The sequence below is a fragment of the Oenanthe melanoleuca genome, chromosome 10, assembly GCF_029582105.1.
Source record: "Oenanthe melanoleuca isolate GR-GAL-2019-014 chromosome 10, OMel1.0, whole genome shotgun sequence".
In the NCBI taxonomy this organism is placed as follows: Eukaryota; Metazoa; Chordata; class Aves; order Passeriformes; family Muscicapidae; genus Oenanthe; species Oenanthe melanoleuca.
Window position 1 is genome coordinate 18619557 of NC_079344.1, and position 23983 is coordinate 18643539.

Sequence of the window (23983 nt, forward strand, 5' to 3'; positions counted from 1 at the left end):
AGCTATGTTCCTGGAATTATTCCACTAATAAAAGCAGGGAGAACTTGTTTATCACCTCTGTGATAATCAGGTGGATTGCTTAGTTCAAAATCTGCAATGAGCTTAATGCTAGTAACAGTTTATGTTGCTAAATAGAACAGACAAATTTACCTGCACAGTGAGTGTGCCATTAATAACCTTTGTGCTTCTTTAAGTATTATTAACTGCTGTGCTTCAGCAGCTTTAAAAATCTTCCATGCTGTAGTTTGACTTCTTGCTTTACATCCAGTGTATTTTCATTCTTAATTCCTTCACCTCTTCCAAAAGCTTTGTGTCAGTGGGGTGGACATTGGCAGAGGGTCTCTAGCCCTGAAGAGAAATCTGTCTTTGAGCAACATCAGTGTCTGAAAAGGACAAGGTTTTCTTTCCTAATGTCAAAACCCCCTGTTCTTTCAAAATCAGACTTTATACATGTTGTGAGGGAATAGTTATTTTCAATAAACAGTTGTACTTTTGTGAGAAGTATTATCTAATCAATAGCTCTTATTTGCTAGAATCAGTCTTATTTAATAATGTTCCCTGTGGAGTCAAGTTTGGGTGATCTAGTCATGGTGTAAACTTAAAGCCAGTGGTGTTTCATCTCTCTCAAGGAGCCTCTATTCTAAAACATCTCTGCCAAGTGAGCTTGGGACAGTGACCTCAGGAACAGGAGGGTTGGTGGAGACAGGGTGGGAACAGTGGATCATTTGTTGGTGTCTGAAGGCAATTGCTTCCCTGTGTCTGTTTAATCTTTTAAGCACAGGATAAAACACAAGTTCTTCTGATTTTGACAAGAGATTTCTCCCACTTCGTAAGAGTGGAGGAAAACACAAAAAAAATTAGAGGGGGAAGAAAGGGATGTGATTACAGTGGGATCTTTGTGTCCACAAAGAGAGTTGATCTCACCTAAGTCAGCAGAATATGGTGGCTGAGATGGGCTGAAGTCTGAGAAGCTGGATGGTTGTGGTAGAAAAGGAAAGTAGGTGAAGTGAGGTGATATCAGCAAAGTGACATGGAAAAAATACATCTGTGTACAGTTTAAGTGGAGTTGATAATGATCAAAGTATGAGAGAACCTGCTAGGGACAAGAGAGATCTTGGTACAAGGGTGAAGAGCAGATTTTTTGGACATATGTTTCCAACCTATTAGAAATTCAAAGAAGGAACTTTAGCAGTTGTGATCTGAGGATCAGTGATGATGATCTGGTCAACCCTCATACAAAAAAAAGATGTTTTCAGTTAAAAAGAAAGTTACCACATGGTTTTCTATATATTGGGTTTGAGTCCTGAAGAGCTTTTTTGATCCTGATCCTTCTGTACTGATGGTAGAAGGTTGTTAATATTCTTTTAGTCCTGAGCTCTTGGGGATGTATTTATAAGAGGGGAACAGAGCCCAGCAATTGGGCAGTGGTTGCTGTGATGTATGTATTGCTATAAAACATTGTCTGGGTAACATCACTGTCTTCTTGAATTAGTGTGTTCTGCAGAGTTTGCCTCTTCATACTAAAAAGAAATTGTGCTGTTGCAGAGCTATCAAGATTATTATAAATCATCTAACTATGGCAAAATTCCATTGTCCTTCTAACAGTATGCTAAACTAAACATTTACACTCATCTTTCTTGTACAGTATAATGCAAATTATCCTACAACTGACAACTCTCATAACAAAAACTACTGATAGTCACAGAGAGCCAGATCTGAAGTTATTGTAATTGGAATTGTTTTACTGAACCCTTTCAGAAAGAGTATTTAAGTAATCACAACCTGCTTTTTGAGTGGCTTGGTTGCAGAGAGGCAAAAATGACTTCTTTTGCAAAATTATCAAAACCATTGTGGGACTGTTTTTTGTAACACACTTTTTCCTTTGTTTGTAGTTATATGGTGAACATAGGTTTGGTGGACAAGCTGTGCTGCTGTTTCCTGTCTGTTCAAGGCCCTGTTGATGAGAACCCCAAAATTGCAAGTTTCCTGCAGAATGCCACAGCCCTGTTGCATGGGATTTGCCAGCTGTGTTTCGCTGTCAGTGGAAGGTGGGTGCAGTGGCTCTGTCAGCTCAGAACGTGCTGGGTGGGCAGTGGCCTGTGCTGAGGCTGCCAGCCAGAGCTGTGGGGCCACACAGGGGCAGAAACAGTGCTGGGGATTCCCTCTCCTCACCCTCTCACCCCCAAGCTGGGATGAGTTACCTGCACCAAGCTCAATCCTTGCAAGTCATTTACCAGAACTGCAAACTTCACCTCCTCTACTCATCATTCCACAGACTTCTATCACTGATAGCTTTTAGTGTCCAGTCTCAAGGGCTTCAAGAGGTATTTTATTATCAGCTAAAATAAACTCTTGATTGATTTGTCTCTTTGATTTGTCTCTAGAGCAGCCTAATTCAGCTCTTGTTCTTTAAAATACCACTTCCAGTAAGGGAATTCTGTTTTCCATAAAGAAAGCCATTACTAGATTTGTCAGGGAGTTTTCTAATGCAAGATGCTTTTTGTTGTAACCTAACCAAGGCTATGGGAAGTGTGCATGAGCTATGTGCCTGCCAGCAAATCTGGACGTCTGTGGTCTGCAGTGACACTCATGTGAGTCAAAATTTCAGAGCTTTGGGCTGCACTTACTAGAACCTACCACACCATTACTGTTACACGTGTCAGGAGAAAACAGGGCTGGCAGAACTCACAATGCATTCCTGAAGGGTAAAATGATGCTAGGGTTGAAAAACTGGAGCTAATAAAACATAGGATAAGAAACAAAGCTGTAGGTAAGAGCTGTTGCTGGTAGCCAGAGACACAGACACATGGAAAAAGAAATACAAGAAATATGAGCCCAAAGAGACCATCCCAACTTACTGAAATTTCCCTTGCTGAAAGCTGCCAACTTGGCATTTTAAATTCCAGCAGAGCACTGCCAGAAGTCAAATACTCACTAAATAAAATAATAAAAAAAATCACCCTTCTGTTAGTGGAATAATAGTTCTAGCTCAGAGTGAGTAATACAGTATTTGCAATTTCTGTAGCAGACACACACTTCACCAGAATATTTGAGATCTTTGTACCCCAAAATAGTACAGCACTGCACAAGTACATCCATCAAGAACATCTGCTCTTTGTAGCACCAGAATAATTTGGGGGGGATTGAATGTTTTTCTTCACAGTTACACCAAGAAGTACTTGATCCTACCACCTCCATAAACAGCAGTGCTCTGGATTTTATCCAAAGGTGCTGGTTGGTCATAATTTCCAGGTTAGATTGTTCATTTGAGCATGAAAAGAAATGAGAGGAATGAACCTGGAGATTTCAAAACTGTTGTCTTTCACTTTCAGATCAAAAGCTTTGATGTAACTGATTAGAAGGGCAGTTTAAATCACGTCTTTCATCATCTGAGCCCACTGTCATTTAAGCAGTGAATGCAGTGTGTAATTCTGTCGTGTTACAGAAGTCCTCAGTTTTGGAGGTGATTTAAATGGAAAAAGGTACTGCCAAACACAGATTAAGGTGGCAGAAACAGAGCTCAAATTTATTGAATTCTTAAATATGTCACTGCAGTAATTCATGATATGTGATACCTGATCTGCAGCACAAAAGGCAGCCCCTCTGTGAGAAACACAGATGCCTCTTTCATTCCTGCTGAATGGTGGTGGAGGCAATGCAGCCTTTCCAGTCAGCTTTTCTCATTCTCCAGCTCAGTTGATCCAGGCTTGAGCACCAAACCAGCCTGCCTGTTACAGCCCTCTGTCCATCCCAGTCACCAGCCCCTCTCATCAGCTGAGGGCTGAGGTTCTTAGGAGATTTGAGAAGCCGGGGAAGTGTTTCAAGTGCTCTGACACTGTAGCATGAGAAGAAGTTTTGCCAAATTAATGGCAGGGTTTCACCATTGTTGCAAGAGCAGTTTTGAGATGTTCTTTTCATATATCCTATATAAGATGGTTCCAGGTCTGAAATTTCTTTATGCTTCTCAGTGGTCATCAGGGGATGGGGATACAAAATTAATCTGGTGTTTTAGTAGAACTTTTCCAGACTGTTACCTGTCATATAGAAAGTTGTTATTCCACTTTAAATTCATGAGAGCACTTTCATAGAGTGTTCTCTGCTCTGTGTGCAGATCTCAGCAGACAGCATTGAGTGGCACAGTGGGAAGCTGACACAGGGCAGTGAATGTTGTCTGGGGTACCAGGACTACCTTGGGGCTCAGACCAGCCCAGCACAACAGGGAGATCCTGGGTGAGCTGGGGGATCCTTCTGTTGTGCCTTCAGATCCCACCAGGTTGTTGGGAACTGGACTGCAACTGGAATCTGCCTGACTCCAGAGGGCCAGAATTTCATGTTTCAAACTCAGGTTTTAAACAATTCAAAGATCCTGTCCTGTGGGTACAAAGGATGTTGGGCCATTGCTGGGGCTCTGAGGTAGGAAGAACTGCCAGTCTAGGCTTTCCTGCCTTCCTCAAAAGCACATCTCATAAAACTCCAAATTGAGCAGAGCATTTCTAAACCAAGCTCTGAATTGATACCCAGTGTGTATTTGGACAGTTCCTTCATGGAAATAATTCTGTAGGCAGTGGGGTGATCTCAGTCCAGTCCCTCTCTGCACCTATCTCTGCAGCGGTCACAACAATCATGATTATTAGAGAATAGGCTCAAATTATTTGAGATATATATATATATATATATATATATATATATATATATATATATATATATATATATATATATATATATATATATATATATATATATACATATATATATATATATATATATATATATATATATATACATATATATAAATCAACATTGTTTTAAATGAGGTCTCTGATTGAGATAATGTAGATGGTAAAATTTTAAGACATGAATGAAGAAGAGACTTCTTTTATTACTGTGATAGACTTATAGAAAAAAAAAATCCAAAATCATAGAGTTAGATACAGTAAAGTCTTACTAATGTAGAAGCATAAATTGGAGGATTTTCAATTTTAAAATCATAAAATGTTATTGAAATAAGGGACTCTATTCTGAACATATGTTATAAACATACCCTATTAAAAGAGAGGGATTTTCTTTCCATTAATGATCAAGGTCTTTAAAAAAGATTTAACTTTGCTATTGATCTTACTTTTCAAATTATCATTTTTGATACTGGCTAATAAATGTTTAATTGATTCTTTTAATTGAAATTTTGCTGTGGATGGAAGAGCACATTTTCCAAACACTATGGAACACATATAAATGATCACTTGTTGAAAACCTTGCTAACCTGTTCGTTGTTTCAGGCTTGTTTTGATACTTTTTGTCCTCTTCTCTTACCCAGTGAGAATCATTGAGGCTGACTTGAGCCCTCCAGCTGGAAGTCCCATTTTTCTGATGCTATATTGCATCTATAGCTAACAGTGGATGTGAAGAGCTCCTTCCTCCCTGATGAGTTAAAAAATAAAGTGTATAAGAGCTGAAAACTCTCAATGAGGGCATTGTGCCTTGTTGTTTGTAGGGAGAAAACAGAAAATGCAGCATGTCTGAATATTGACCTCTCTCTGCTGAGCAGATGAACCTGACATTTGATACTTAGGCTTCAGAATTGTGGCCCTGGTAATGCTTAATTTGTTTTTGCTCACCGTTAGGAGTAGCAGTAGCCAGAAATTAAAACACAGACATTTTTATTAACCTGAAATAAAGCAAAATGTTAAATACACTTTATATGGAACAACACTGGGCTGTGTGGCCATATAGATCTCTTGAAATCTGTGTGGAATTGCAGATGTCCAGTAGCAGTGTTCAAGATGACAGCCCTGTTTTCCAGAGTGAATCCCTGTAAATGTGAGAGATACAAGAACTGTTTTGGGCCCTCAGGTCCTGACTACACATCTGGAATGTGCTTGTCTTGTACCCACAGGACAGAAAACAATGAGCAGGCTTGGAATGCAGGGAGCGTTAATGAAGGCATGGCTGTGCTGCCTCAGCTCTGCCTTCCCCAGAAGCAGGAGGGAACCCTGAGTGAGAATCTCCATGGCAGGTCCTTCAGCAGCACAGCAAAGGCTTTTTTTATGTTCCTGTCTTCTCCTCTACTGCCCAGTGTTCATCAAGCCTGCATCCCCTTTTTCCCTATTTCTCTCTGCACCTAAGGCTGCTGTCCTAGAAGTTTGGTTGTTGCTCTGTGGAGGGCTGGACTTAATGCCTTGTTTCACTTTTGCCCATGAGTATGAGAGAATAAATTGACACTAACACAGAGTTAATGCCTTGTTTCACTTTTGCCCATGAGTATGAGAGAATAAATTGACACTAACACAGAGTTAATGCCTTGTTTCACTTTTGCCCATGAGTATGAGAGAATAAACTCACACACAGAGTTGATGCAAGGAGCAGGAGGAGACCAAGAGCAGTAGTGCAGTGGAAGAGTCAATCACAGAGGCAGGATGTTCTCCCCAGGAGCAGTGCAATGGGGAGCAGTAACACACATACAAGGAGGATACTGCATTGTGCACAAGGGGAATATTGCAAATAATAGTCCCTCAAATTCTGGGAACACCAGCTGTTTAAAAATGCTGCAGTATTCTCAATTTAAGAAATGCCTCCATGCTTTCTCGTCACCCCAGGAAAAGGCAGTGTCAGAGCAGTGCAGTAGTTAAACTTGCTGTTATTTCTCAGAGCAGTGGTGAGGTAGATAGGTGTGTGTCAGCAGCTGATGAGGCTGTGGGTGCAGGCTGCAGTGGCAGAAAGCTGCAGAGGCAGGGTCTGACCCAGGCAAACAGTGCCTGTCATATCACACGTGCACACGGAAGTGGGCTGGGCTGGGCTCAGTTTTATTACAGTAATTAAGATAATGTCTGTTTTGGCTGCTGGATGGTGAATCACATGCAAGTCTGCCTGAACCTTGGCTTTGCTTCTCACCACTTCCACTTCCAAGGGACAGCAGCTCCAGCAAGTGCTGTTAAACCAACTCCAACTTGTGTCTGAAATGACTGCAAGGTTTCACTTCATCACTTCTGTGCTGACTGCAATCCCTGCTGGACAGTAGGAATTGTAGCAAGGTCTGACAGGTGCTAAGTACTTCTTGGTTCTTCTTTTATCATTATTTTGCTCTTTATTTTGACATCTCTTTCTAAATAAAATAATTTAGGAGCAAAAAGTACTGATGATAGTTTTTAAATCCTAATAATGAAAAAATCCAACAGATTATATTCTAAGCCTCTTGGAAACTCATGTTTGCATTTCACTCCATGTTTTTAATCAGGAGTATATATTTCAAATACACAAACATTATAATGTATACCCTTACAGAGGCTTGTCTGCTTGTTAGCTCACCAGTTTTTAAAACAATATATTTTCAGATATAAACAGTTTGCTCGTATTGAAGCTTGGAGAAATTGTAGTTTTATACTTGCTCTGCAGACTCTGCTATTTCTTATCAAGCTGTATTGAATTCCTGTTTTTAATAAATAGTGGTGTATTTTAAGCAATGCAGTACCACTGTTTAGTATCTTTCTTTCTTTCTTGTGATGGATATATCCACATTTTTTAATTTTTAAACCCTTTTTGTAAGTCACAAAGCACATACAAATTCCTGAGACCCCTTGATAGTCAAGCTGAAAATCACAGTGGCAGGCCATAATGAAAATTCGGTGCATTTCATTAAACCCTTTTTTTTTTTTAAGATCCTGCAAGTTGTTTGACCATAATATAAATATTTGCCTGTTTTTCTATGTTTATAGTTAACACAAAATTATTGTGACTGCTAAAGTTTGAAAGCCTGTTTGTTTTTCCAGCGATATCAACCAGTGTCAGAAATGCAGTGGGTCTTGCTTCCCTTCAGGGATTAATGGAAGGGGTTTTTTCCATAGTGACTATTTTACTTTTACAGCTGTTGCAGGCTCAGAGACAAAGTTTCTTTAAATAAGAGAATTAAGAGGAATTGCAGCTATAGGAAGCTGATCTCTTAACTTCAGTTATGTAAAGTCTGATTTTCTGGTGTGACGTTGTCATCTTATGCTGTGAAGGTTTTTAGTGGTTTTTGCCTCAGCACTGAATTTTCACTGGGCCTACATTTTGAGGTGAACTAAAAATCTGCTCAGTGTATGAAACCCAGTGTTGTGCAGCCTTGACAAAAATCAGAGCAGTAGAGACAGAGGTTCATGCTTTATTTTCCATCATTTCATGTAGATTTTTTTCTGTTTTAAAGCCCACAGCAAGTACAAATAACTTCTTTTACCTTTTTATTGTAAACATTTAGGCTTATAGTGATGTAATCAACAGTTAAGCTCAACAGGAGCCAGTGGTCTGTTCACATACACATTAGCTGTAGTACAGGCAACATCCAAAATAATTTTTTTTCTGGCAGTTCCTTCAATCCATCAAATCTAGAAGACAGATTTTTAATTTCTCTTAAACAGTTTCGTTCTGTAGTGCAACTTCAAAATTGTTCATCTTTTCTGCAAAAAACCTAATGCTTGCATTTAGAGTTGTTTTACAGTTGACTTTTTTATGTATATTTTGATTCATTCTCTGCTCCAGAGCAGCACAAAATGGTAAAAGGATTTCATCCAGCAATGTAAGCTTTCTCATATGGAATTGTTTAAAAATAATGATGGAGTGAGAGCTGAAAGCAAGCTAACTTTAACCTTTGGTAAAATTGGTCAATCTTCTGATTGCACAGAGTCAGAAAAAAATTCTGTGAGGTATCATATGCAGTAATTAATTTGGGGTTATCATTTGACTGTGAGTGTACTTTTCTGTTTTGTGCAGCTGAAAAAGCTGAGAGTGAAATTGGGAAACACTGGTTGGCAGGAGGAGCTGTGCTCTCATGCGATCCTGTGGCAATGAATGTTCTGGTTAGTCGAGTGTAACTAAGTGATGGTTAGCACATTTTGGCTACTGCACCCTGCAGAACAAATCCTTGGACATCAGAAGGCATTTTGGAGTGAGGAATAGCAGGGAGCCCAGGCTCACACAGCAGGGCTGTGCACAGGGTGGTCCCAGAGCTGCCAGCTCTCCCTCCTGCTGCAGCCATGGGGCTCTGTGCCTCCCTCCCAGCCAGGCTGGTGTGCCAGCAGGAGCTGAGCTCTGCACCAGAGCTCTGCCACAGGCACAGCTGGCACAGCCAGGTGATGGGCAGGAGGTGTCTCTGCTGAATCCATTCTCACATACACACTCAGACACCACAGAGCTCCAAAGTGAGGGTTTGGGGCATGGATTCCAGGCACAGGGAAAGCAAAGCCCTGCCATAAATTGTTGTACAGCATAGCCCCACCCAAACACACTTAGAACTCCAGTATTTGTTCCACTTCTTATTCTTTGTGGAGTAAGTCTTAGGGTCTTAAGGAAAACAGACACAACTGTGTTGCATTTGTTCTTACTGTATTTTACTAGAGTTCTGATTCTTCTGTCAGAACTGCTTCTGTGGACTCCTTATGCAGTCTGGAGTAGGTTTTGTGCAGCACAGGTATCCCTGAAGCAGGCCTGGGACATTGATCCTGCAGGTAGCAGCAGAGGGTACAGCACTGAAAAGCTTTTTCAGTAGCACTGGATATTCACAGACTGCAAATAGAACTGACTCAGAAATGGTACCCAAAGTGCTAATTTCAGATGAGATCACTCCTTCCATCATCTGACCTACTGCTTTGTAAAGGTAAAGATGTCAGGGGACAGAGCTGCAAACAGATGGGTGCCACCAGAGCAAGTTGTGTAGAGCCCAAGTACTGTCCTGTCATATTCACCGGAGTTCAGGGCTGCCCTGGGACCTTGGGGATGCAGGTTCATGGTCCTGCTCTGCCTCTTTCCCTCCCTTTGCTCCAAGGAAGCCATGGAGTGCTGTTACCAAAGTGAAATTCTCAGGGTAATGCTCTTTGGGTAAGGTGGTGCTTTCTTGCCTGCTTTATTTGCTTCACTAGGAAAAGGGAAAATAACAGAACAAGGTGATGGTTGGCAAGGTTGTCCTTGCTGAGCTCATGGTTTAGTTTCTCTGTTGAGGAAGTCTGTCTGTAATTGCAAGAAGCAGGATTAGTGAGCCTGCCTAGAAGCTGTGTTAGAAATGTCACTGGAGGCAGTGTTTGTAGCAGGGGTGCAGGGTGCTCCTGGTACAGATACAGGAGAGATTACTGAGAGCAGTTCTAGCCAAGGGAAAGCTCCTTACTGCTGTGCTCCACAGGAATGTCCTGAGCCCTCTCAGTGTCTGCTCTTTGCTGCCTTAAACTGAGCTCTTCAAACTTACAGATTATCTTAGAAAATGGTTCTGGTTTTCACTTCCATTTCCTTTGCTTTTATTAGTTATGAAAGGGGAAAATACCCTCATTTAAGTTGTCCTTTTATAATGTTTTCTCATATAATCTGTCATATTTCCCTTTGATTATAAAAAGGAATCATATATACACTCGATTTTTCAAGTCTCTTTTGATATTGACACTTCCTTTTTTTTTTTTTTCTTTTTTTCTTTTTTTTAAAGATGGAAACACAGTAGATGAGGTAAAATCCAGACCCTGATGTAGCGTATTTTTATTGTTACTGTTTGCTGTGTTTTAAGTGTTTTCTATGATTACCAATATTGACCAAATGTGTTTCCAAAATGGAATTCAGGTAATTTATGTTACAGGTTTGAATTAGAATTCAGAGAATATAAAACTTGCTGAGTTATTTTTGGGGCTTCACTTCGTGTTTGCCTACCTTCCATCATTTAGCCTCCAGGGTAGTGATATTGTGAGTTTTCCTTAGTAGTTGTCCTGCTTCATCTTCTGGATTATTAATAATGTGAAAAAACATGAGTAGTAAAAATCATGGAGGATTATGTTAAGTACTTTTGAAACTCTGGATGTGAGAATGGAAAGGGCAGTCCTGAGTTATTTGCCTGTCTATGCTGATATCCTGGGTAACCAAAAACCTTCTCCTTTATTTTATGTGCATCCCCAAAAGATGGCAGAGAAGCCCATTCCCGTGTGCCCCAGCTGTGCTGGTTTGTACTGGCCTGTGCTTTGCTGCCCTGCTGCAGTCTCCCATAACAGCATCTGACTGAAGGAAGCAGCAGTGTGTTTTCCTACTGCTCCACCACTTCATTCTTAAATTCCTGCAGAATCTTTTATTAAGATCATCTGTTCCCAGTAACTCCCTTCGTACTTAAGTGGGCAGTTTGTTCAGTGCCTGCAGCCCATCACTGTGGCAGGAGAGGCTCCAGGGAGTGCTCCCACTGCTGCTGGCTGTTCTAGCAAGCAGCAGAGGTGAGAACAGCAGGCTGCTGACCCGAGGCAGGGCTGGCATGGAGCCCCTGTGTGCTCCCACAGTGCCCCCAGACTCTGCCTGGCAGCACGAGCATGGGCACAGGATGTGAAGCAAGGTCCTGAACCATCCAGCTGCGCTGTGAGTAGAAAGAATAAGATAGTGCCCTAATTGCTGAACTATTTTCTGGAAATGCTGTGGTTTCGTGGCACTTGAGGCATCAGGTTTTCCCTGCTTCCCTGTGCAGTTTCTCTGACATTTGGCTCCTGCTGAGCTCTGCTCGCTCTCACCATTCGCTGTTCCCCTGCAGGTCCTGGAATGTTTTTGACACAGCACGTCAGGACCCCACAGGACTCACAGCAGCTCTGCAGGCCACAGATCTGGTGGGGGTTCTGCACATGCTGTACTGTGTCCTTTTCCATGGCACCATCTCAGACCCAAACACCAGCCCTAAGGACAGCTATGCCACCAGCACAGTCCAGGTTGCCATCCAGAGTTTACGTTTCTTCAATAGTTTTGCTGTTCTTGACCTGCCTGTCTTCCAGGTAACAGATGTTTTAAAACTTCTCTTAGTGGGGAAATAATTGTTAGTTAAATCTTTGGACTAAGTTTTGTCTTGTAAGATCTTAGTTATTGAAGGAATTTTTAAATGTTAGGTTTTGTGCATAACATTTGTAACTGTTGTTATGTCTACCATATAGCTGTGGCTGATGAATTTAACCAAAAGGTGAAAATTTAGAATGCATTAAATGCTGAATTCGATCCATTATGTCTTCTAACTTCTTTTTTACTTGTTTCTAGCATAGTACTTTTTATATTTATTGAGCCCCAAAAGTGTAAGGAGAAAAATCTTAGTCAAAAGGAAAAAACAGCAGTTTTTTCTTATATGAAAGGGTTTGCTTGTATTATAACCATGTATTACATTTTCCAGGGCTTTCAGGGACCACTTGCTTTGAGATTGTGCAGCTGAAACTGATAATTGGTATCATTTTTTTTAGCAAGTAAAATTTTGTTGACCTAAAATCGGAAAATACGTTTTCATAATTTTTATTAAATTACAAACTAAAAAGTGCTGAATTTTGAGTGCTGAGAAGGACTGCTTGCCTTTGTCTGTGAACAGAGTTTGAGTGTAGATGAACGATTTTGCCATACAAATACTGGTTTATTTCTCAGGTGAGTTGGTAAAGTTGTATTGGTAATATAAAACACCTGCCAGGAAGCCTTGCTTTGAAAACACATTTAGCAGTATCAGTCTTACACAATTCAACAGAACCGGTTTCTTTTTCATTTAATGTGTAATTTTTCTCTGTTGTACTACACTCTCCATCTGAAATGCATTAAACTCAGCCAGAGCCTTTCCCAAGTGAAGAATTTGGTGTGGCTCCTGCCATGGGTTTTCAGTACATTTGGTAAATCTGTAACAACAGCAGCAAGACCTCTGTGTGCAGTGGTGTTCATGTGCAGCAGCTACTCAGGGTTCTTTACAGGGACAGGAGCAGGGTATTGATGGATTTTCACTGTACACACCACTGGAGTTTCATTGCACACCACTGACCCCCATTTCTTTCTATAAATCAAGGAAGTTCCTTGCTACACCTCCTTCAGCACCTCTTGCTTTGAGGCTGGTTATTCAGGTGCTGCTGTAGGTGTTACAGGTGTATGCCACAGTCAGGCCTGAACTGTAACAGATACAGTCTGCAGGGGAGCTGGAGCAAATCTCACTGGCTGCTCCCTGATATCCCAAGAAATCACTGTTCATTTTTAAAACACAAACTCCTGCTTACCCTGTCTGTATTAATCCCTGTGCCAATGCCATTATATCTCAGCAGTTATAATTAACAGTCAGCATTAACTTCAAATCCCATGGTCTGTGTTAGTCTGTTCTACCTGAGCTGCTGCAAGTCAGTAACTATTGCAGTGAGAGTTGCTTCCCTCAGCTCAGGGCTTTGTTCAGGAGGTACCACCCAGCTGGGCTGTGGGCATCGTGTTCTTGGTGATGGACAGGCAGCTGGGGTGGCCTCAGCAGCTCTCCCTTCCCCTGCATTAGTGGGATTTGTTTCTGTAATGTTAAAAGTAACATCCACCTGAGGCAGTGCTGGACACTGACCTGTGAGTCTTGGCAGGCAGCAGAGGGAAAAGCCTCCTTTATGCACTGTGTGATCATTATCTCTGAGGAACAGTTTTATCACAAATTAGTAGGACTGTGGAATAGGGGGTTCTGATTAGCAGAAGAGGTCTGGTATTCTCAAGTTTGTATTAGCACAGATGGCTCATGGGTATATATTTCATTTAATTTGACAGTCTAAACAATTGAAAGATGGTAGTGAGAAACAGCACAGGGTCCTGAGCTGATGTTAATTCTGGCTAAAAAGGAAGCACAGTTTCCTTGAAAAATTAGTTTAACTTTTATACACAAACTCAGATGCCCTTTGACCTGTTGTTATCAGGGGAGGTTAAACCCAGAGTGCTGGGTCACAGCATGCATGGACAGCACTAATTAAATAAGGACAGACCTGAGAACGTGCATTTAGACGACAGAAAGCAGTAAATGGTGGCTGTGCTGGGCATTAAATTTTGAAAATGCACTGCCTTACCAGAATGCTTGAAGTTCAAGATCGAAAGCATCCACAGCTGAGCCTGCTTTCATTGTCAAGGATCCTGCTTTTGCTGGGTGGATTTCGAATTCAGTGAGACTAAACTACGCCACAGCCTGGGATTTATGGATATGTATTTACCACAGGCTGCAAGGCAGAAAATGAAGAAAACTCTGAAATGAAAGAGATTTTCTCAGGCCTGCATTGCTGTATCATTAGAGTTAGGAGACTGTCATGCTCATTCCTTGTGCTTTAGTTTTCCCCTTTGACCCTGTGTCGCTCTGTCTGCTTGACATGTTTATTAAATAGAGGCTGTAGGCTGCACAGATAAAATCTAATTCTGAATCTCCACGTTACAGCAATTTGCCTACTTTTAAAAAACATCCCAAGAAGCTTTGCAGCTGAATGTTCTCTCCTTTTGGATGTTTCTAACTTTTTGTAATGTTTGAAAAGCCATTATTTGTTATTAATCATTGTATTCCATTCAGAGTGCAAGTTATAAATGAGAAATGCAGAAACGAAGATGGTTTGGTTTCTTTTGCTTATTTCTAAGAGATATTACCAAATTTTCCTGGAGCATGTAGTGTATGTCAAATTAAATGGTCAGCCTAATGCTACGCTGAATGCCAAATAAGCAGAATCCAGCTTTTCCTGAAAACTTGAATTTATTCTTCCTTCTGTTGCTTTTGATGTTATATTCCAGTTGTGAACAGTAAGCAGCTGAAAAAAGAGATCTGGTTCTGGCCTTCCACAGCAAAGAACACTGTCTGCACTTGGCAAATAAACCCCAGGAGGTGCAGTTGGTGTGCACACAGTTCACACAAGGTCTGGAGCACACTGCTGGAGTGTAATGTCTGTTTCTTGGCCTGTTTTTCAGTCAATTGTGGGAGCTGAAGGACTGTCCCTGGCCTTCAGGCACATTATCAGCTCCCTGCTGGGGTATTGCTCCCAGCATACCTGCGAGGGACTGCTGCACGAGGTCATCATTTGTGTGGGCTACTTCACTGTAAACAACCCAGATAACCAGGTAAGGCAAATGCAAAAGGGGATCACAAGTTATCAAGGGCACATTTAGTCATGGAGCCCTCCAGGAAACTCAGCTCATCCCCTGAGCACAAACGGATGTGTTTGCAAAAGAGAAACTGAACTAGTGTGTTAAGACAAAGACATTTATTTTGGGTGTCCCTAAGCAAACTCCATTTGGAGTTCTTATGCTACCATTGCCTTGATTTGGACTGCCAAGGTCTACTTAGCAACTGATATTTTTAATTCTAATTTAGCATCAGATCTTCACAGCTTGATCAGATGGTTGTGGTACCCAAGGTAAACCTTTTTAAAGCCAACTAAGCTACTCTCCCATGAAGGTTTGTCCTTGGATGCCAATGGAACTGTCTCTCTGTTTGCCAGTGCTCAGGTTTAGGCCATTCTTCTCCACGAATTTTTTCAGTCATAAACTAAATGACCTGTGCAAGAAACAGTGGAAATTCCCCTTGAGCTTCCTTGGTTGTTGTCCACTTTTCCACTGGACTCTGACCTCCCTTACTGGCTTATAAAGTAACACAGACCCAAAACTCAAAAAATATTTCAAATACATTGGTCTTAAAAATCTCCTGGTTTCCTCAGCTCATATGTAACATCTCAGGGTGTATTGGGCAGGGCAAGGCTTGGCACTGGCTCTTTGAATATGAATATGAATATATTTTTGAAGCTGACTCTGAATGTGTAGGTGCTGCATTACACGTGTTGGGTATGATTCAGTTGAGTGCTGCACTTTGTGAAGGTGCTCACTGTGTTCTCTCTCTGCTTCTATCACCTGGCTCCCTGTTGTGTTCAACTTTTGGGATAGGGGCTCAGGGTGAGGAGTTCAGTGCCCTCAGGTCAGCTGTTGAGCAGGAGGAAGTGTTACAACTTGCCAGGAAAGGTTTTAGAGAAAAGCTGCTCAATAACATCTTTACAGTGATTGGCTAGAACTGGAACACTGCTATATCTTAAAGCTGACAATGCTGTCATAGTATTTTATAATTCTGTAGTGATTTTCTGTGGGATTGGCCACAGCTGGAGGGAGGATGGTGCAGCCTCCCTGCCCTGTGTGACCAAATGCCTCTCAGGATCTGGAGCTGCCTGTTGGCAGCACTTCAGCATGGTCATTTTTAAACCCCATGTGATGGTGCTGCTGTTTTGAGTCCCTGTGCTGCCCAAGCTGGCTGCCAGCAAACCATGCTGTGTTCTGTCTGCAGGTCAGAAATTTCTGTTGTGGCACACCAGTCCAAACAGAAGTGATGGATTGCCTGGAGGGCTGGCACTGCAGGAATAGTGAGCAGAGGGGTTTCCTGTAGCAGTGCCAGCCTGCAGTGCTGCTGCCCAGGGAGCCTTTGGCTGGGCTCTGCTCCCCAGCTGGTCCTGGAGCCTTCAGCTCGGGCTCTTGGGGCTGAGGATGGTTTCTGCAGCACTCAAGGTCAGATTTAGGGCTCAGTCAGCCAGCCATGTTATGTCAGTCCTTCTCATACCCTTAAAGCTCTCTTTTAGGGTGGTTTGCTTTGTAGGTACAATCTCACATGTCAGGCTTAACTTTTTATGTAATCTCTAATATTCCTCATTAATAAGATTTTAACTGAGGAAGAGGCATTTGGGTTTGGCTTTTTTGTTTAAAAAAGCATTTCAAAAAACTGAAGCTTTCCTCACTCAGGTACTTGAAAAATCCTGGGAAGGTTTTTTGGTGAAAGGAAGTAATTTTTCTTTTACTACCAGGCAAAGCAGAATGACTTGCTTATGGTCATTATTTTAAGGTGCTCCTTGTGTTGTGACTTCCACTAGACAGGCTGCTTTTCATGAAGAGGGAAGTGCTTTCTATTCATTCAGTTATGGTTTAATTTTTTATTATGTTAAGAGCTTCCAATTTTTTCTTTCGTTGTTGATCATCTGGGGAGTCCTACTAAAAATAAAAAATTGGTCTCACAGTGAAAGTTTTCAAATAGTAGGCTTGAAGTCCTGGCAAGTACAGTGTAATAAAAATAGATACACTAGACTTGAGCTATGAAAACACGTTTCTGTAAAGCCAGATAGCTCTAGTTAGTATTTGAACCAACTTCAACTGAGTTAATAACTGACGGATTCCAAGGCAGCTTCAGGTTCTTTTTGCAGTCAAATGTGCATTTGTTTGGAAATGTTTATAGTTTAAAATTGTTTCCTCTGTAAATTTGTATTTCTTACTACAAACAGAGGTATGTTTTCACTCCTTTCACTTCTCAAAACAAAAAAGGACAAACAGTTGTTCGGAGTTTTCAGTGTCTCTTTTTGTGGTTCCTTTGTCTATCCACATCAACAGATAAATATCCAAAGCAGCATGCTGGAAGAAGGAAGAAAAAGACAACTTTAAAAGGAAAAAATACCAAAAAACAAACAGCCAAGCAGTTCCCCAGTTTGGAGAATAGATAGATTTCTAAAACAGAAATTTTACTGCCTGCCAGCCTCAGCATTGACCTTCTGTAGTAGTACTATGATTTAAGTAAGTGAACTACTACCACTATGAAAATCATAAGAGGGCAATTTCCTAAATATTTCACAGTCATAGGACAAAATCTTCCAAGAGCATCATATGCCAGTCATTTAATATAATGTAGGTTTGGGTACATTTATTACACTGTCTGTAGAAGTGTTTCTGGTTAGTTGAGTAGCAAATTAAAAAGGAAGGAGGAAAGAGCTTTTCTCCTGTGCAGCCTGGAGATTCAGATTTCCCCCAGCCCCTCCTGGTGGGTCCCACACACAGGAGCTCTGCTGGGCTCCCACTTGGTGTTTCCACCACGCCTGGCTGTTGGGCCAGGCCCAAGTGATTCTGTCGAGGAGCTGAGGGGACAATGGATTCCTGAGGAACACATTCCTCAGTGTTTTGATAGTGCTTGCTCTGTTTATTTTAGAAAGTCTGTGATTTTGCTGACTCTGCCCACATATAATATATTAGTAATATTCCTTTCCTTCGTTCCTATTTTGTTTTAACATTCATAAAGTTCTTCCAGGGCAGCTGCTGTCACTGAGGAAATAAATCAGTTATGAAAGTGAGAATTGCAAAAAGCAAGGAGTGTTCCTTCAGTATTTGAAAGGCTCCAAGGCCAGGACTGAGCCTGAGCTGCCCTGTGTGTTCAGTGTGGGCACATGAAGCTGTGCTTAGTGCAGAGCCAGGCAGCCCTTGCTGCACAGCTCAGCTTTGCTGGGCCTCTGAGAAGGGGATTCTCTTCTGCTGGCCACCATTTAATCTACTGCCCTACATAAACAGGTCCCATGATAGCAAGGATGGACATGTCAAGCTGAACTGTGTAATAAAAATAATGTCCAGTCTTTCCACAGCCAACCCTACTATATCAGACTGTAGAATTATGGTTTCTAATTAAAATGTTCTTGTTAATTAAAATTATCCTTCTATTTCATTACATTTTTATTCTGTTCTATTGTTTGATTTAATTAGTATAATGAATATAATTAGCATGTGCTGTCAACTCACCTTATTTGCATATTATATTGAATAATTGAATGTAGTCCTGTAATTAAATTAACAGGAATGACAGATGATTTGCTTTCTTTCACATTGTTGCATTGGGAATAGAAATCTTTCCATATTCATTGCAGTTAGGGAATATTTTTAATCTGAAAACTCCTCACAAATCAGATCCTCAGACTCAGGGTCTTGCTGACAGGGTCCAAAAGAAGTTGCATTGTTTGTTTGCATTGCTATGGCTTTATTTAAATAAAAATAGGTTTTGTTCTCCCAGTCTTGGGTACACACTGTATTTAGAGTGCTCTAGAAGAATCCCACCAACTTTAAGGGTTTGTAAGATATGAACTATATGCTTCTAGAAGACACTATTGCTAGATTGCAAAACAAAATCTCTGCTGAAAGAGTTAGGAAAAGGTAAGTGCAGCTTTTCAGAACTTTGTTATAAAATTAGTCTTGTAGATAGCAGTAAAAAATTCTCTCAGAAGTTTTTTTTTAAATTTACATGCACACTGTGTGTCCTTGAAGAAGGGATTTCATTCCCAAAAGTCTTCCAGCTGCACAAGTCTAACTTACTTCTCTGCCCAAACCCTCTATTCCCAGACATTGGTGTCCATAACAAGGTTTGTTATTATAAATTCATAAATCATTGAACTATTAATATCTAGTAATCCCTGTGCTGAAAATAGAAGCACATGGAATTACATTTAATAGTATCCGTCACCTACTAGAAATTACTCCTTGCTATACAGCTGTGGAAAATCTGTTGCAAAACATCTTTCAGGCATCCCAGCTGACTCCAGGTAAAGGAGTAAGGAGTAGTGAGATTTCAGGATATTTTGGGAGGGAATTAAATGTTAAATATGTAGGACATCAGACAGCATTATCCCAGGTAAAAATATATTGTGTAAAGAAATTGAAATGTTGTATGGTAGGCACAGTTCTGAAAGGATCTTGAAATCTGTGGCACCCAAAGTGTGGTAGTTAGTCCCCAAGAAAGATTTCATCCAAGATTATTTTCCCTTTTTTGTTAAATGATTGACTTACAGTCATACTTTCTTCTAAGCATTTCTTTTGTGTGGCAGTCCTTGTGTCATCAAGTAGCAGGAGCCTTTGTTATAAAATTGTAAGTGTATATCACAAACCTATATCTCTGTATGCCACATCCTAGCTGTGGTTACAAGTATTGGGCTGCAAGGGACATTTACAAAGGGACTTCAGGTTAAAAGTGACCTTCTGAAGGAAAATAATTTTGTGCTTTTGACAGAGTTAGTACATATTGAGTTTTAGTATGGGGCCAGTTTTCACTAGCATTAGGGGGAAGGAAGGAAATTCCTTCTAAAATGGAAAAATTGTGAAAATCCGAAGTCAACAGGAAAAGTTGCAAGTTATGAAGAGTTTCCATATGGGTTGTTTACTAGAGGCCATCATTAAACTTCCATCATTAATGTTGCTCTAGGTTCTGGAGGGATTGGAACAATTTTGATCTGGTAGGTGGACTTTATGAAAGTACAGCACAAAGAGGAAAGATGCAGGAATTGGTAGTTACCGTGCAGTTAACATCCCTATCTGTAAGTAAATAGGATCTGAAATTACTTAATTCTGATTTTGTTAGGTTCTTCTGAAACAGGGATTTTTAGGAGTATTGATTTCATGTTGAGGTTATGGGCTTTTTCTTTAAAAGTTTTTTGAAAATCCCTACACCCAGATGTTTTAAAGCTTTATAGGTTTGAACAAGAAATATGGCTGGTAAATTTTTTGGAATAGCTGATTTTGGCAAGTGAGTGATTCATGTGAAGTTGTAGTCTTGACTCCCATTTAGAAGCACTTCAGCTTGTGAGCAGAAATCCCCCGAGGATTAAAGTGCCCAGGCTGGAGCGGAGTACATTAAGGCAGCTCTGTAATGTATGCCTTGGCTCTGCAGCCTCACATCCCCAGCCACATAAATTCACTTAAGTGAACCAGGAGAGATGGCATTCCTGTCTGGGCAGTCAGGGAAAAGTGGGGATGCCTTTTAGGTAATTTGTCAGACACCTTTGTTGTTGTTTGAGCTTCCTGATGAACTTTTTCTTTTTAAGGATGATCTATGACCAAGCAAATCAAATATGTCAGAAGCATTTGGGACTGTCACATCTTAATTGTATTTCTAACATTCCAGAGTGCATCCTGGGTTTTTGAGAGGATGTGGGGAAGGTAATTTAATATGAGCAAAGACTTAGCGTGAAGTAAAGTGTATTTATTTTCAGTTCATGACGATTGGCTGATTAGGGAGGAGGAGAGAAAGTGAATAGAATTTGTGTGAGAAATTCATGCATTTGGGTTTATCTTACCGTCTTTCTCTCAAACTGTAAGCACAGAAGAATAAATTTATCTTATAAAAGCTGGTACTTTCACAGCCGTCAAGCACAGTCCCTAAGTGAGGCTTGGAGAGAAGAGAGGGAGCCATGGGCTGATGCTGCCTCCGGAGAGCCCCGTTCTAAACTTACTCCTGGGTCAGGATAAAAGGGGATTGGTGGTCTCAGCTTAATCCCCAGTGCAGCTTCGTCCACATCGAAGAAACACCACAGAGTTTGGCATAATCCTGCCTAATAAGCAGTTTGTTCCCCGCTCGGAGCCGGCCTGGCTTTGGACGGAGGCAGGAGCTTGCACAACGCCCGCCGTGCTGTGCCCGCTCCCGCCCTGAGCTTGGGAACTGCTTTTCACACTGCACTTAAAACCAGCTCGAAAGGCTGCAAATATTTAATCAGCCTTGGGAGCTATTGTCTGGCTGGCCTCATGTGTGAGGGAACTCCCTGTGCTGCTCTCATAAAGGCTGGGCTCTCCGGCAGGGCTCTGCCGTGGCTGTGCCCCATGCAGAGGCAGCGCCGGCCTGCTCTGTGTTCCCAGCAGCTGACAGCTCTTCCTTGGATGCTGCTCGGAGGCTCAGAGCCTGCAAGAGGCCCAAAGAAGTCTCCCCAACCCCTTGTGTCATGTTCAGCTCAAGTCACACTTGTTTGAAGCGATACTGAAACGTAAAGAACAAAATGCATTCATGGCAGATGAATCGGTTTCGTAAAGGGTAAATTGGAGCTCATTTTTCGTGGCAGAAAAGCACATTTTGTTGCTCTCTGTTTGAAGCTTTGTCTCCACCAGCTCTGTAATATGTCCAGTGGCTCAGTGTTTCACAAGCTTTTTAGTTGATGATTGGATACTTTGACAAACCCTTTACATTTCTTGTGGAAACTGTAAGACAAAACGTGCTAGGGATAATAATTCCAGGACTGTATAGCTTACTTGTGAGTGGAGTTCCAGAGTGTGACAGAAAACATTTGCTTTTGAGGAGAGAAAATGCTCTGAGACACACAAAAAGATTTTATGTGTTTTAGACTGTAATGTTTGAATTATTCACACCTTCTGGGGATTTTGACCCAAACCAGCTCTGTTTCCAAGGATGCTGGCAGAAACCTCAGCCAACAGTTTGCTTGAACTTCTGTTGACTGGTCCTGTTTCTTCTCTACCCTTTAAATCATCTTCATTCCAATCAGTTGGATTTCATTGGGAAATGGCTGGAGAATTTTGCCCAAAGCAGCAGCCTGAGTTCAGAAGTGGTTCATCATCCAAGCTGAAGATGTTACCTGAGTATGAAGATGATTCTTCAAAAACAGTGTAGGGCTACAAAGGCTAATTCTAATCACTTCAGGGCTCAGAATAATACCTGAGGATTTGAGATGTGCCATTATGGGATTTTTTAAATTTTATCTGACAATATATGTATTTCTCATATGTTGGATCTATAATAATATTTTCTGATTAAAAAATTATTAGGACAACGCTTGAACATATAAATCTTCCATTACATTGTAGTGGAAACAAGGAAGCTTAGAATTTTCTAGAAAGCAATGATACCCTTTAGTTTAATAGGGTCCTTAAGTATATGATTAACATAAAGAGTGAGAACAAGTTCACATTTAAATGTTTATTTATATGCTAATAAATGCTGAAATGCTATCACTTCAGAAGTTAGGCTTCTCCTTCATACCTTTTCCAGTTAGGATATTAGATTTTTATTTTCTCCTGTGGCCTGGACTAGTATTGAATTCACAGGTAACTTCAATGCATATTAGAATTGCTTCCATTTTCCTTTCATCACACTGTAATTAAGTTTATCTTTTACAATATTTGTTTAACATTCTTTATTTATTGATTAGTTTAATCTTATATATACTTCATTCATTGTCTTATAACTAAGGTGACTTGTTAGTTGTCATTTTGGGCTGCATTTTTTCAAAAGCTTTGTATAATGAATTTTTGCTAGGTTTTCCACTAGCATCACTTTTGATAACTATTTTTACATTTTCAGTGCATTGCTGCCCTCGTGGTTGGCCCCTATCCTAAATGTTCACATGTCTTAGGATGATTACACAAAAACTGGAAGTTTCTTCTTGCATGGAAATGGGGCTGTGATTCCTGAGAAATGCTAGGAGGAATTTAGAACATTCTTTGCTCAGAGCTCTGCCAATAGTGGAGTTTGCAAAATGGAAAGAAAAGAGCTTGACCTTAAAACAGAAGAAGAGCCTAAGTGGTGACATATTCTGCTGATTAAATACTAGCAGTATGAGATCTGTTTATATAGAAGCAAAGAAATAATGCAGATCTAACTTTGAAGAGAAACTCTGGACTACTAATATAAAGACTTATTTCTTTTACAAAGTTGTAAATAACCTGACATCAAACAAAGGGATTTAACTGTTTGATGGAATATTGTTACAGGAATTAGATGCACAGTTCCTGTTCAATGAAGTTATTACTTGTTAGTACAAATTAGAATTGACATTTATATAAATGATAAATACATGGATAAGAAACATTAGTGCTTCCCAAACCAACTACCATTTTAGGATCCTAATGTTTATAATGGCCATGCTGAAGTTTGGAAGCACAGGTCATCTGAGATAGAAGGGAAGGCAGGGAGTGCCCCTCAGAGAACCATTAACTTTTAAGGCTGAGTTGTTCTAAGAAAATTGCATCTGAACGTGAACTACATTATTGCAGAAGAACACAAGCAAGTAAAGGGCACATTTTAATGCTTTATTTCATAAAAATGGGAGGAAATTCTTTTGGGAAGGATGTTTTTCTAGAAAGTGAATTCAGCTCCCAGTGATAAGCACTGGATTTGTTTCTCAGTACCTATGGAACAACCCATTTCATTGCCAGGTTTTTCTCCAAGAGCTAAAGAAAGTTTTGCTTCAGGAAGTTCTGAATTTTCCAACTGCTTGTTCCTGGATCCACATTAGCATAACTTTGTCTCAGTTTTCACTTGAGAAAAGAGCTACAGCTGCTAATATTTGGTCCAAATTAACAAAAACCATCAGCTTGACTGCAGAGTACTAAGAACATAGCATTTTCATGCAGGGTCAGTCACACAAGAGCAGTGCAAGGTTTTGTTCAAACTCACCATTTGGGTTTGTGCCTGCAGATTTCAGTTCTCTCTTTGGCAGTCTTTTTCCTTTCTCTGCTGCCCATTTTCCCTTTCCTCTGTGGATGATGGTGGTTTGCATGCCTGGCTGGGGATGGTGGTGGGAGGCAGTGCCCAGAGCTGGGTGCTGTCTCCACCTTGTGCCCCTGCCCCTGGGGCTGCCGTGTGCCCCAGCACTGCCACTGCTCCCAAAGTTTCTTCCCTAAGTGAAGCACTTCTCAGTTCTTCATTTTGCCCTTCCACACACAA

General features: G+C 40.8%; 1 protein-coding gene across 2 annotated transcripts in view; it reads left to right on the forward strand.

The window, feature by feature from the left end:
• Positions 1–23983, forward strand: part of SCAPER (S-phase cyclin A associated protein in the ER) — a 132774-nt gene that overhangs the window by 98950 nt on the left and 9841 nt on the right. For both annotated transcript variants that reach the window (XM_056499517.1, XM_056499516.1), the window contains exons 27-29: positions 1893–2048; positions 11510–11744; positions 14671–14820. In XM_056499517.1, the coding sequence (XP_056355492.1) occupies positions 1893–2048; positions 11510–11744; positions 14671–14820 (541 nt within the window). The remainder of the gene's footprint in view (positions 1–1892; positions 2049–11509; positions 11745–14670; positions 14821–23983) is intronic.